This window comes from Charadrius vociferus, unplaced genomic scaffold (assembly GCF_000708025.1).
Source record: "Charadrius vociferus isolate BGI_N301 unplaced genomic scaffold, ASM70802v2 scaffold554, whole genome shotgun sequence".
NCBI classification, from domain to species: Eukaryota; Metazoa; Chordata; class Aves; order Charadriiformes; family Charadriidae; genus Charadrius; species Charadrius vociferus.
The window spans coordinates 736,618-751,272 of NW_009648050.1; the positions used below are offsets into that span (position 1 = coordinate 736,618).

The window sequence follows — 14,655 nt, forward strand, 5'->3', positions numbered from 1 at the left end:
ACTGGGATATACTGGTATCAGTTCGCCCCTAGTGGTTGCGAATTCAAGAATAAGGCTGCTTCTGACATTGATTACAATTTCTAGTGAAGGTTCTTCTGATGGCAATATTAGCGGCCGGGCTATTGAATTGAGAGTTTTAGCTTCAAATGCCTGTCTGCCAGAGAGGCACATATGAAAAGCATATTCAACGCAAGTTCTAACAAGGGAATGACTGATGAATATTATCCTGATTGTTAATGTCCTGCTGGAGCAAACTCAGTAATTTATAAATTGCCTATGAGACGTCTAAGAAGGTCCAAGCAGACTTTCCTAAGAAGAAAATGATGTGTATGTATGAGTTAAGAACGTACAGCTGAAAGGAATGCCTCGATACATATTTAAAGTCCTTTTTTTACATAATCCTGTATCTTATATGATAAAATGAAAAACTTTATTACTATGTAATACATGCCTTTTTTCATTATCAGAAAAAAAAGTCAATTTAATAATATGGAAATGGGGGGGAGCAATCAAAAACAGTCTCCTCTCATATTTTGAAAGCCAAGGTCCCTTGTCATGATTTGTTAAGTTTAACCTAACTCATCTGCTGGAAGAAGCCTAATCATGACAAACAGTGGCCTTCAGCTTTGACAATTTCCTATAACTATTTTAAAGTAACAGTGTAAATGAATCAAAGTCAGGTTTTGGTGCATTCAGACAGTTAGGAAATTAATTCCAGAGAAGACAGTAACTCCCCAGACAAGGTAACTTCGCCTAGTTTTAGAAGAAAGCATTTTTAGAGAACATTAATTCACTTTAACCTATTGAAAACCTCAGTCTTCTACACTGCTAGGGCCTTCCTCTATGTTTTCATGTAGTATTATTTGGATCAAACAATTATCTTAACACTTATGAATTCAAAATTATTTGCTCTTAAGAAGTCCTGCACTATGCATTTGCCTTATTTTCTTTGGGACAACAGAGTATTAAACATTATGGAATAATAAACATAGTCTACTAGAGACTCAAATGCCCTCTTTAAAAATGAAAAAAGGCATTTTTAATATTTACCTGAGCCTGTAATCTGCACATTTTTTAATGTGCATTTCATAATGTTGTGCTCGGCTAGCACAAACAGCATAGAGCTGAGAAACGGAACACTTCAGGCAGTAATTGCATCAGCTAATCTGATACCATGGGGCTGGAAATTTCTCAGCGATGAGACAATTAACAGAGCTTTTGGCACCACTCTTCATCTTTCTTTCATGAAGAAATATCTGAAGACAATTTGGAAATTTAAAAAAAATAAGCTGCTTGATGAGGCAGATAAACAGACTAATAGCAGTGGATTTCTCTAAAGCCTCTGTCACAGCTGTTTTGCTGCTGCTGCCGACTCGTACACAACACCTAGCAAGAATCATTCATTTTTCTTTAAGTGGATCCATTTACTCATTCCATTAAAGCATGAGTAAGTACCTTTGTGATTACTCTTTTCCTTAAAGCACTTTCAAGTCTGAGGTCCCTGAGGGACTTAATTCAGGTACCTCTTACGCTTTATGAGTACACTTCAGAGATAGAGTGCTAAACTGCAGAATTGGTATTTTTCTGGTATCAAACTTATATTCCTAATTCATACAGGTACAGCAGGTGATAAAAAAAATTGTTTTGTCTTTACATTTTAATGACAATTCCAAAAAAGCGTTTTTCAGCTTTTCATTTTGTCAAAAAGAGCTCACTTAAAAATCCACCCAGGCCCCTTAATTAGTGATGAACCTGACTGTGTATGCTTCTAAAATGAGCTTACTACAACGATTCTTAGCATTATAAATATATTTACAGGTGTAAGTCCCAAAGATAGTGAAAACTGGTAGTACTACCTTAGAAACATTTTAACAGTGCCCCTCCCACAAGGCTTTCAGGACAACAAAGATTGATTTGAATACTTCTGCAACACATCATGAAGCCCTCCAGTCACTTTCATCAGGACTTCATGTCCCTGGAATATGCCAGCTGACTACCAGCTAGATGTGCCACAAGATTTTCTCAGTAATACCACATGGTCTAGCCAGGTGATTGAGACAAAATCAGCCCATTTGATTTTCAAGGATTAACAGCTTTATGTTGAGAAAGCATATGACAATGCTTGCAAAAAAATAAGAACTGAAAAATGTGTTCATTGGGATTACAAAGTAACAAAACTACCAGCAGGTTGGCTGCAAGAACTCAATTATTGTCTTTGTCATCTAGTTTCCATTGTTTCAACAAATCAAATGATTACAACACAGCCTTTATGCAGTTACATATTCATAACAACAGCATTAACAAGAAATAAAAGAAAAATTCAGAAAGGGTAAAATCCCACATAACGTCATAGAGGAAAAAAAGAATTTTTTCTAGGAGTCTCTGAAGAAGCACTGTTAAGCAGGAAAAAGAAGTAACAATTAAAAGAAACAGACAAGGCTCATGAAAGCATTACTAACAACAAAGGTATATAAATCATGCCGTATTCCACACAGGTGGTGTGGTTAAGAGCATCACTGTACAACCACTGGTAACAGTTTTAAGAAAACAGCAGCAGAACGTCATCAAATGACCTGCTAATTCAACATTTGCAAGTAAGGACTTCAAGAGGCTAACACAGAGTGGAAAATGCTGTTCCCGAACTTCAGGGATAACTAGTAGGTTTCTTTCACTGAACAATGAAATTAATGACTTAAAAAGAGCAAGCACCAAAGCACCCAAGCGCTCGGTGGATACTGAAAACAAGACTTCTTATAGTAAAGCCTATTCTTCCCTCCTTTGATAAAAGCATAATGCATTTCTGCCTTATCATGGAAATGATAGTGTTATAAAAGCCCATCAATTCAAGGCTATCTCACAGAGGTCAGGCTGCAGACTGCAATTTAAGCCCAGGCAGGAAGGATAAACTGTTCCCAAGAGCAGGCCATGTTGTATTACAAACACAACACAAGAATGATTCATATGACTTAAGAGGTTAGGAAGGATATCAGAAGTATGTATATTAACTGCCAGATGCTCTCAGATAGGAGGGTGAAACACTTTTTTTTTTCTTAAACAAACACGGTAAGGAAATGGAAGAGTAAGATATCACAGAATTAATTCTAAGGCAACTATGCAATCTAGATGACCTGAGTAAAAGGTAAAATATAGAAAATGCACTGTAAAATTCAGTTAGTGTTGCAGTATTTATTCCAGGTTAAAATACAGTTGTGAAAACTACCAACATAAAATAAACTTTTGTTAATGATAGTGCTTATTTATCAGTGATAAAATCTCCTGTGATGAAAGAAAGATCCCAGGATTTAACATAGAGCACTTTCAGGACAACACCAAAGTTACTATGAATAATGTCAGATGAACTTCTGCTAGAAGTACCTAATACTACAAATACAGAAAAAAAATAATCATAGACAACTCACATGAAACAGGATTAAAACCTACTTGTGTGCAATATGAATTGGGTTCCAAGTCACCTTTACAAAGCAATAACATTTATAACCTATGTAGAAACTCAAGTTTTATCCTAAAAGATTCTGTGCATGTGTGTACACACTGGTGCAGAAAACTAGTAATATAGTCCGTATATACGAAAAAAAGAGTTCAGGGAATTGTCCATAGAGCTTAGTTTGGATAAAAGTCTCAGCTGGTGCAAACTCATGCTTCCTCCATTATAATCAGAGTTAACTCAGTCCATATCAGTTGAGAATCTGAAGCTTTCTTTTTCCCCTCTCCTATTCAACTTCATTATTATTGCTGTAATTGTGATACATTTTGTTCTTTCAACCCTAGAACTGTTCAGTAAATTGCTGAAACCTAGAGCATGAAGTGCAACCTCTCGCAGTTTAAAGTTACGGGCAGCTCCACTTAGAAACATATTGCTTTATCTGTTGTACAGTATTTGAAAATTTACCTTTCGGACTGAAGCCAAACGATTCATCATTAAAGACTCTTCTCTATCATCATCATCATCCAAGTCCAACATGGGCATACTAAAGCTATCAATAATACTGCAGCACCTGGAGTTTTCATCCCTTGGATCAAAGGGATCCACAATTATTGGTTCAGTTCCTTTGATTTCACACCGGCAGAAAGGACAGCCTTGGCCATCAGATTCCTATAGCAAGACAAAAAAGTACATAAATTTTTAAAAATAAAAAAGCAGATTTAATTTAAACAGTAGGTCTTACACCTTTCTACACAAAAACGTTCTTAACAGGTCTCTAAAAGCTTTTAAAGAAGCACTGGCGCAAACAGGAAACAGATTGATAGATATTTAACTATAGTAAATGGTAAAATGACTGCACCTTTAAAGCTGTCTCTCTTCAAAAGACTAAGCTTCACTTAAAAATAACTAATCAAAATGCAACTACTGTCTCTACAAAGCACCAAAACTGTAATTGTCTTAGTGTTACAGGTCAGCAAGTAACACCTTGCCTTTTAGGATTACAGTTGTGAGCTGAGCATGACGCAGATGGCATGGAATAAGGGGTGGAATGTCCTGGTTTTAGGTAAAACAGAACCAATTTTCTTTTCAGTAATTTTACTTTACAGCTAAGCACTTTCTAAGTAACTGAACTCCCTGAAATCAACGGCAGACTTTTCAGACAGTGTCGCCTTCTAGCAGAGATAAGGCCTGATGTTTACAGTTAATATGAAGGAATGGTATGCAGAGAGGCTCCCGCTTATACTTATTGCTATAACACCCAAGGGCAGCTAATTTTGTTGTATGACCCATTGGAGGGTCAGAAACAGAAAAGTATAGAGGGGCTGCACCTGCAGAAAGGAGCGGACAGGACAGGTGACCCAAAACTGACCAACAGGGTATTCCATCCCATTTGCACCACGCTCAGTATAAAAGCTGAGGGATCAAAGGGGCAGCCCTCTTGCTTCAATGGCCGGTGTGAAAGACAACTACGTCTGTTCGTCTGCCTTTGATCCCGATCCATGTGGTCCTGAATCCAGACCCTGAGTTCAGCTCCCATCCATTGCTGAGTCCAGTCTGGGACTTTCCCAGTGTCTGCTGGCGACATCCTGAGAGCACGATATTGGTTTTGTACATATTTCATTATTAATATTATGGTATTTTCTTTTTATTATTTTACTGTTAACATTTCATTAGAGTAACTTAGTTTCTTTTCAACTTATAAGTCTGACTCTCTCTCATCCTTCTCCCCCTGAAGGGAGAGGTTGGAGAGACCATCTGTCACTCATTTTAGCAACCAGCCCAGCCCAAGCCACGACAGGAAAGAAGGCAAGGTGTGTAGACAGATCATTTTCTTTTATATTGTTTACATTAAATATAAAGTATTTATTTTTCATTTTGAGTTAGAAAAAGCAGATGAGCTTTAGGGCATGCAGCTCTTATTCTCTGAAGAACCTATATACAGTCCATCATGGCTGCAGCATTACCATCATTCAGCGATATGCATACAGAACATCTAAAGCTACAAACATTTTTTGATGTGTTTAACTAAGTAACCAGGACTTTACTACATTGTTAAAAAATTATGTAAAACAAGGAACTATTTTCACATGTTATCTGAAACAAGAATTACTTGAATTTTAATTTCTAAGTGGTACAATGTGTTAAATGATTTTCAAGCAGCCATATTACCATTCCTGTTACTCATTTCAGAAATACTTTTTTCCTTGTCAGAAGTAATGAAAAAGCCCTTAAAGGAGATTTCAGACTACTAACAAAAAAAATATCAAGCCCTTATACAGAAATTTTGCCATCAAGAGGCACAATGTAGATTTTAATTAAAAAAAAAAAAAGCAAACAAAAAACCACCCCCAAAAGAGCCCTGAAGCTTTGAGAGATCAAGTTAATTCAATCTGAATTCAGAAATCACATTGTGTTATATTTGCAATCAGGTAGACAAACAGCTAAAAAGATATGAACACCAAAATTCATTCGAAACAACCTACCTATCCTGAAATATCATCAAACAAGCACAGCTTTTTGATTTCGCAGATGTAAGGGCAACTTTAATTTTTTTTTAGCATTATTTTTGTCTTGACACTTGCCACTCTTACTAAACTGACAGATGATTTTAAAGTTTATGGAAGACCTGTATCCCAAGGTCAGATAATTATAAATGATGACTCCAGACAACAGTCATGTTTATTTGCACAGTTAGTACTGGATTTTCATTTCGTACAGAAAAATATATGTAATCTACTTTTAACAGCCTTGCATCCTAATTACAAAGGACTAGTCAGCATCACTTACTATCTCAAAGAGCATCTCCAAATTATATGGCCCTCCTGAAGTAATCACGGTCAAGTGAACAGAAGTCCTCCCTTACTCATACAATTCTTTACAGTTTCATTTTCTAAAAACAGCTTTAGAAATGAGGTACAGAGCTTTTCATTTTCAAAGCTTGTATCTGTGTTGTCAAATAGTTCTGTACAAGCAGTTTCCCTCCTTTCTTTTCAAAAGCATGAAGTTCACCAAAATATATTGGATAACCGATCACAGCAGCAGAGACTTGGATTCAACAGTATGAACACAACTGAGAAATTAAAACTGAGATCTGATGTGCCTATATGAATACACACGTTTGACCACGCCCACAGAAAGGTTATTTAGAACTTTGGGAGTAGCTATTGTGAACATTACAATGCAGCATATACACCCATATGCTGTTAGAATCAAGTCCAGACATGTAGTTTTTAGACAATAATGGATTTCTGCGGAAGAAAATAACACTTTTCTCCTGTTGCATAATACAAAAAAGGAAACAGTTAAACCAAGTCTTATTTGAGAGACTGATCTCCATAAAGATGAACAACCCTGAATTATCCTTAGCATTCTATCCAGATCTGATGTTGCTTACTCAATTTTTTTTTCTGCTTAGTGCAAACATCTGTATTAGACCTCTTGAGGCATATCTAATGAGCCATTATGCTGCCAATTAAACACTAGCCCACCAGAAACTCACAACAGCTGATGCTGTTACAATGTAATATTTCTTCATTGCCTCCCTAATTACACAAAAGTTAAATTTGTAATGAAGTCCAAAATGTACCTGGCTGATTACAGCTGGTTGCGATGTTCTGATGAAGCTTGATGTTTTTGAACATGCCAGTTCTCTGAGCCTAAAATGCTTTGTTGTCCTCTTCCTGAATCTCTAGCCATTGGCCAAAGCGTTGAGGACCTTAGTTTCTCAAGCCTCCAGAATCAAAGCATATCACTGGCACAACACTGGAACATGCTGCTACCATGCTAGAGACACCCAGCAATCAAAAGCATCAAGATTGCAGTCCTTCTGCTTAGTCCTTTCAGAGGCGGAAGGAAGGCGGAAGGAAGGCGGAAGGAAGGCGGAAGGAAGGCGGAAGGAAAAAAAGAAAAAAGCTACAGCCCTCAGAATTTCAGAATTGTTTCAAGTCAAAGATTAACATAGTCAGACCTCTATGTCTGTCAGAATGGAACTGGGAAGAACAAGATAAAGGTTACTCCTGAAATGAGAACAATTGTTCCAGCTCAGTCGTGAAATAAATATACTTATTTGGGTATGTCTAAAGGGGAATTTTCTCAGAATTTCTATCTGTAGGCAATTTGAAAGATTTGTGTTTGGAGCATCAAACTCAAATTTCAGAAAGAACACAAAATTGGAAGCTGAGAGTACTCCCTTTTCAGCAAGCTGTATTGCTAATGGAAGAAAAACTCAGATGATACTTCTGATATATCATGTTAGCTTGCCAATGATGATTTCTTAATCAGGAATTTGAAAAGAAAAACTATAGTACTTTTAAGTCATATCTTAAACACGAGAATGAAACTCATCTCAGGTAGTGAGTTTTAAAACCATTTTAATCATTTAGACATTTAAAACTAGGTCAAAAATGGACTAGAATCAAGACTTCTTTTTACTACTCTTGCTAAGTTTGTAACCAAACATTGGTCCCCAACTGAGGAACAGAGTCCTGCCTGAGAATGGGATGACCCTTAATTCCCCCAAAAGAAGATACAAAAGAAGAAAGGGGCAGGAAGAAGGAGACACAGTAGATTCAGTTTAAGAAGCACCTATGAGGGGAAAGTCTGAAATTGTAAAGAGGAATGACCTTTGCTTTTGATTTTAAGTCAAATGCTTGTTAACTGTGCTGTACAAAAGGTACCGGTCCTCCCTTTTCTCAGAGACCGGTGTGTTTATGAACAAGGTGGACAAAACACACCAACCTGTGTCACCAGGAAGTCTGTGGTTTTTGGGATATTCTGTAAAGGACATCGAGAGATCAGCTTCCCCTCCATTCAATCTCCTACCCCAACAACTGTCTAAAGCTAGGTGGTTTAGTGCTTTACATACTATTAACATGAAACACAGGAATCCAAAGCTTATTTTTCCACAGGCCATTTCATGACTTGTGCTACTGATTGAACTCTTCTCTCACCAAAGACATCCTGTCTTCTTATAAAATGCTGTCTAGTCAGTTATCCACTCCCAGCCACTACCCGTCCTCTTCATGCCTTTTGAATACATCATGAAGTGACCTGGGTGGCTGAATTGGCACCAAGTCCCCAGCTTACAACATCTGAGCGGATACTGCACTCAGGAAATAGTTTCCACTTAGTAGCAGTCAGCAAATGGCCTTGGCAAGCCCACAAGTCCAGATTTTAATAACTCCTGGGACTTTATTTTTAACAGATTTTAGTCCACAAAAACTAAAAGTTTACCACCTTAAATGGATATGTCCTTGAACCCTCTTACTGAGTAGCTGGACAAGTAAACATATACCCACACTGTAAGCAGGGATGTAACAGAGAAATCCATCCTCTTCTCTATTAACCAAACTATGACAGTACCTGCCACGCTGTAAGACAAGAAGTGCACATAAGGTGTCCACAAGGCTCTATCTTCACATCCTTGTCATTCTCTGCACAGATTTTACACAGCTGAAAAGTGGAACCCATTTCACAGTACAGTTCATACTGCTCCTGTAACAAAAGAAAGTCAAGTGATTATTTCTTTACTGTGATTTTTTCACAAAAACTATACTTAGACACCACTAGTGACAAACACTTCTCTGAGTCTCTGTTTTCCAACCCACTGAATAGGAATGTTACAATTGTTGACAGGTCCAGGAGGGTTCCAACCCACTTTAGTCAAGGAAACTATTGCTACAGATCTATTTAAAAGCCACACTGAGGTTACTGAAACAGCTTACTCATTAACTTCTTCAAACCTGTCATATACTACAATACATGCTACAAAAAAAAATTTAAAATATGGTAGCCTATTAGGTTTTCTATAGACTTCTCACATGTAACTACTACAAAAGGCACATACCCTGCTTTTCCTTGGTTGCAGTTAAGAGGAAGATAAGCAACACATGGCTGCTGGCGAGGAATTAAGTGGAAAATGGAAATAAAATTGGGATTTCCTTTTCTAGGTATGAGTTTAGGACTAATTAAAGTTACTGGATTGAAAACTGACAAGTAAGAGGGCTTTCTACCTACAGCAGGGATGTAATACGGCAGCATGGTTAACTGAAGTAAACAACACTTGTGAAGAAGTATGGCAAGAATATCCCCCAGAATAACACGGCAGTAGTCATGCACAGATCACTCAGTACTTTATCCTTAAAAGACTGACAGGAAGGTATAAGAACACCTTCAGGAGGAATAACTAACAGCTAAATCTTGAGTCTAGAACAGTTTTCCAGAATTAGGTATTGTTGGGGAACTGGCAATCAAATGTATTTGGGTATAAATAAAGCTTTTTCAGTCTTGGAAAAACAAAATCTGAAAGCTTGAAGTAAGTAGAACCCAGGTCACAGGAAAAGAAGACGCTACTATGGAGTAAAGGGAGGGGAGATGAGGCTAATAAAAAGAGAAAATAAAAGGGACAGCTCATATCCGCAGCTGCAGTCAGGACGTACTAAAGATGCTTATGGTGGACCTCTTGCAAAGAATCCACCTGCAGCAATGTAGCCCTGCAGCCACTTTTATACCACCTTCTCAGTTTAAGCAGCACCAGTGACACTTTAAACTACTGCAGTTAGATATTATTTAAGGCAGTGTTCACGCAGTTCAGACTCTGTTGAATTACCGTCAGAGTTAACTAATGGTGTTCTCTTAACTACAAGTTCAGAAGCAACTGGATTAATTTAATGAATTCAAAATACAACATGAAGTCTAAGCTGCTTTTCCCTTCCTTGAGGAAAACTAAGGATATGAGGCTAGAAAATCATTCTATGCAACACAAACATCTGATATTTCTGCATTACTCTTTCATTACTGTTTCAAGGCTGGAGGTAAAAGAAGGAAGTCAGGTAAGTGGAAGTGTTCACACTTTCTTCAGGTAATTGTTTTCAGGAATTGTCTTACTTATGAGAGAGATATTATCATAATGGTATTCCTGATAATACTATAGAAGGTAATGAACACCTCTTTTCTAAAATATTTCTGGAGGTGTAACGCACACGGAGCACTCAATTACAGAAGATTCCACAGGTGATTCAGTCTTGCTCTGAAGAAACGGAAGGCCATCTGAAACAGCATGGCTTGTATCCAGTCCAATGTCTTTCCTTGAACATATCCTCAAGACTTTCAGACACTGTTGTCAGGAAAAATGCTCTACTCAGTATGCCTTAACCTTCTAGTGTTAATTTCAGCACCATTTTTAATCCAGCATTTGTTTTCTGGTAGCTACTTCTTATTACTTAAGTATCAAACATCTGCATATTAGTTTATCACATCAACAATTAATAAGACTAAAACCACAAATATTCTAATTTTCTCTGCAAAGTGACGCCCTTTAGGCACTTTATTATTTCTGTTGCTTTTCCCTGATCTTTTTTTTAATTTGCACATAGACAAAGAAGAAAGGAGAGACCCCCTGGAACCACTATCTTTATAATACACAAACTACACTTTTCCTCCTGGACCTGTCAACAACTGTACCATTCCTATTCAGGCTTCAAAACTATCATCTGATCTTATTTCTGTATTCCCATCTCCTATTAGGAAGGAAACACCAAGCTACATAAACCTGTAATATAAATATCACAAAAATCTTTAATAACCACTAACACATTTCTCACTTGGAAGAGGCTTAGAATAAACAAAACTTACCAAGACATACCATCTGCATCACCATCAGCTCTAGAGTTTAAAGAATTATTATCTTGTTCTTCATCTAAGATCAACATCAACAATGTATTTTTAACCTTCATGAATTTATTTCTCACATTTTAATAAAAGCTTATCATCACTGCTAGATGAGACACTAAGGGAAGCAAAGATTACAAAGCAACTGACAAACCCTTGAACATACCTGTGTGACTTTTATGTGATCATGTGGTGTGGGTTCACATAATCCTGTCAAATCAGGATTATAACTTCGTCCATCTGGGAACAGATAGCTGCATCACAAGAAGATTGTTATAAATATGGACATTTCTTTAGTTTTATTAGCTAAATAATACCCACGAAGTTTCAAAGGTGCAGAATAAATTACAGTAGACATTAACTAAAACACATCATCTTTCCTCAGCTATCTTTCTCATCTTTTGGGTGCACCTGAACTGCTACACATGCATCTTGATACACGCTCAAATCCATTTATAAAAGCACAGGAAAGATTTTGATACCACGTGCATAGCTACCAGCAGAATGCTTCTGAGCTTTGGTTAGCAGATAACTGTCTGGGGGTAGCTCAACAGAATATCATTTTAGATCTTCATTTTATAGTGAGCTTACACTTGCATGTGTTCCTAGTGATCTGCCCACTGCGAGCATCATGCTTGGTGACTCTACGGACTGCTTTAAGCAACAGAGCAGAATAGAAAGTAACATGCATTTGTGTATATCTGCATATATTATGATATGTATATTATTTATGTGTCATAACTTTATATATGCGTATATCTGCCTATATTATGATGTATATAGATCTGCGTATATTATGACAAGAATCTACACTGAGAATCCAAGATGCAGACTGGACTTTAAGAAAGAATTGATGGGGGCATTCCAATCCCTTGAGAAATAAATAATAGGTTCAAGGATATTACAGAGACCCTAAGTTTTATGTTACTTCTAACTTGGAAACAGTTTCTTTAAAGTTTTGTTGCTAAGTCACACAATGAGGAAGTTATATTTACATTGAGTACAAAGACTTCACTCTGCATTAAATATTCTCAGCTCTAGGTTTTGTTTGCTTAGTTTTTGTAAGGTAGAAACACTACCATTGTAAGTCTGTTTCTTATTACAGGTATGAAATCATCATACCTGGAAAAAAATTACTGGACTGCGGAGGATTGAGAAAAATTGCAAGATGGTAAAGGGTTTCTCAATCTTTTTTTGAGGATTGATCAATTTACCTGTTTGGTTTTTTTTTTCATGGTGATCATGTGGACGTATCAAAACATGTATCCCAGTGAAAAGATTTTGACTTTTTTCCCAGTGATAGAACAAGAGGTAACGGGCACAAACTTGAACATAGGGAGTTCCATCTAAAACATGAGAAGGAACTTCTTTACTTTGAGGGTGGCAGAGCACTGGAAGAGGCTGCCCAGAGAGGTTGTGGAGTCTCCTGCTGTGGAGACATTCAAAACCCACCTGGACGCCGTCCTGTACAACCTGCTGTAGGGGAACCTGCTGTAGCAGGGGGGGTAGACTAGATGATCTCCAGAGGTCCCTTCCAACCACTATCATTCTGTGATTCTGTGACACCAAAAATTTGTCTGTTACTTCAGCCAAGCAAATAAAAATGTACTACTAGTCCCTATAAACTTGGATTCTCTTATAATTATAAATCTTTTCAGTAAACTATTAGAACCTGGAAAATGTTCTGGCTGCACAATATATAAAAAAGCAATTACACAGCTTTCAAATCATTGTCCAGAGTTAGACACATGAGTAACTGGCAGTAGTAATTGTTCAATGAGCTTAAGTGCATTTGGGACTCCTGGGTGAAGGGAGGGAAGGGGAGGAAGGAATCAATGTGACAGCTGCCCGATTTTATTTTCTCCTGGAATTTATCTGCTACGAGATATGGTTTTGGTGAACTTTGGTTAATGGAATTACCAGGAAACAAGTGCTTTGCAAAGAATAAGAGGGATAGTCCTTAAACTCCAAAGGAATGCTAAACAGCATATACAGATTTTCTGTTCTAAAGATCTTTAATAAATACCCACATAAGCTTTAGAAGAACATGGAAATCAGAATTTCAGACCTATGGTCACTATAGAAATTTGTACTTACAATCCTTCCCGGCTGCCATCAATCAAAGCTTGAAACAGAGGCTTATTGTGAGGTATGGTCTGCAAAATGTTGCCATCGCCAGTCACATATCCAATGGCCCACTGTCCCAAGCGAGTGCAACTCAGTCTGAAAATGTAGCTTGATAGAAACAGGATGAATAAACAGTCAGCGTTAATCTAAGAGCAAGGATGGCCTCCGGTTAAGACAGTGAATTATATCTCTGAAGATCTGGGTCAGATTCTCAATTCCGCCACGTGTTCTTTGTATAACCTTAAATAAACCTGCATCACTGTGAACAGGCCTATTACATACATTTAGACACACCCATGAACTTTTCCAGGAACAGTGTATTATCAAGCCTCCATAGCTACAGCATGTACCTTTTGTGCATACACAGGCCAATAACCTGAACAAATGGAAGGGGAAATACAAAAGATCTTTAGATGCAACAGAAATGTGAATGATGAATAATAAAACCCGTTCTACTAGCAGTGTTAATTTTGTATGTAGCAGAGGAGGTGAACAGGGCAGAAGAAATATCACTTCTACTTCAGAAAATACCAGATAATACCAACTCAAATTTAAATACTTCCGTGTGTTACAGGTGATAGCTGGGAGTATACATAATTTAGACAGAGAACACAGTAGAAGAAAAAGGAAGATTATAGGCAATAGTATTGGGCATGTTTAGTTCTTACTAAAAACTCTAGTCCCTTTAATGTCAGACACCATCTCATATGCAAAAACCTCACTCAGAAAAACATCCCACAGTGAAATACCACAAACACAATTTTGCATTATAGAGCAGCTTTTCTTAATTATACATAAATATTTTATTTCCTTCCAAACTGTTTAAAATGAGAAATCTTAGCCCCTCTGAAGTTTGTCATCGCTCTTAGAAACTTCAGTAGAGCCAACATTACAGTGAAGTAGTAACTATTCATTTGAACAGAATCTTGTAATTTTCAGGATGTTTTAGACTGATTAAAGAAGCAATTCCACTTCATATCCTCTTTCACACTCCAGTGTTTCACCTAAGCAACTCCAAAAGTCATTTTCTGATAATGCAATAGAAAGTTATCTTAAAACTATTTACAAAGAACATAAAGGCAACTTTGGATAATTTCTCTATTCTCTTTTACAAAGAATCAGAATCAATAATAGAGACAATACTAAGTATAGCAACCACTCTCAAAAACAACCTAATTATCTGACTTCTGTAGAAGTGTTCATGAGTGCCAAGCTGAAAATCAGCATTATTCTACTGGAACCACAAGGTTCTTGTATATATGCACTTGACCAGTCAGCTAACTTAACAAGATACAGTATACCGTTTGCTAAAAATCAAAAGAAGCCAAGGACAGAATATAACTGTTGCTAAGCTTCTCTAACAAGTTTCAAAATGATGCACTTTTAACTATGTATGCATGTGAACCTGCAGCAAA

General features: G+C 37.1%; 1 protein-coding gene across 1 annotated transcript in view; it reads right to left on the reverse strand.

Annotated features, from left to right (window-relative positions):
- CBLB (Cbl proto-oncogene B, E3 ubiquitin protein ligase) overlaps positions 1 to 14,655 on the reverse strand; it is a 128,925-nt gene that overhangs the window by 31,324 nt on the left and 82,946 nt on the right. Inside the window, exons 6-9 of the mRNA XM_009883713.1 lie at positions 13,211 to 13,348; positions 11,280 to 11,367; positions 8,807 to 8,938; positions 3,911 to 4,114 (exon numbers count right to left, since the gene is read on the reverse strand). Of these exons, the coding sequence (XP_009882015.1) occupies positions 3,911 to 4,114; positions 8,807 to 8,938; positions 11,280 to 11,367; positions 13,211 to 13,348 (562 nt within the window). The remainder of the gene's footprint in view (positions 1 to 3,910; positions 4,115 to 8,806; positions 8,939 to 11,279; positions 11,368 to 13,210; positions 13,349 to 14,655) is intronic.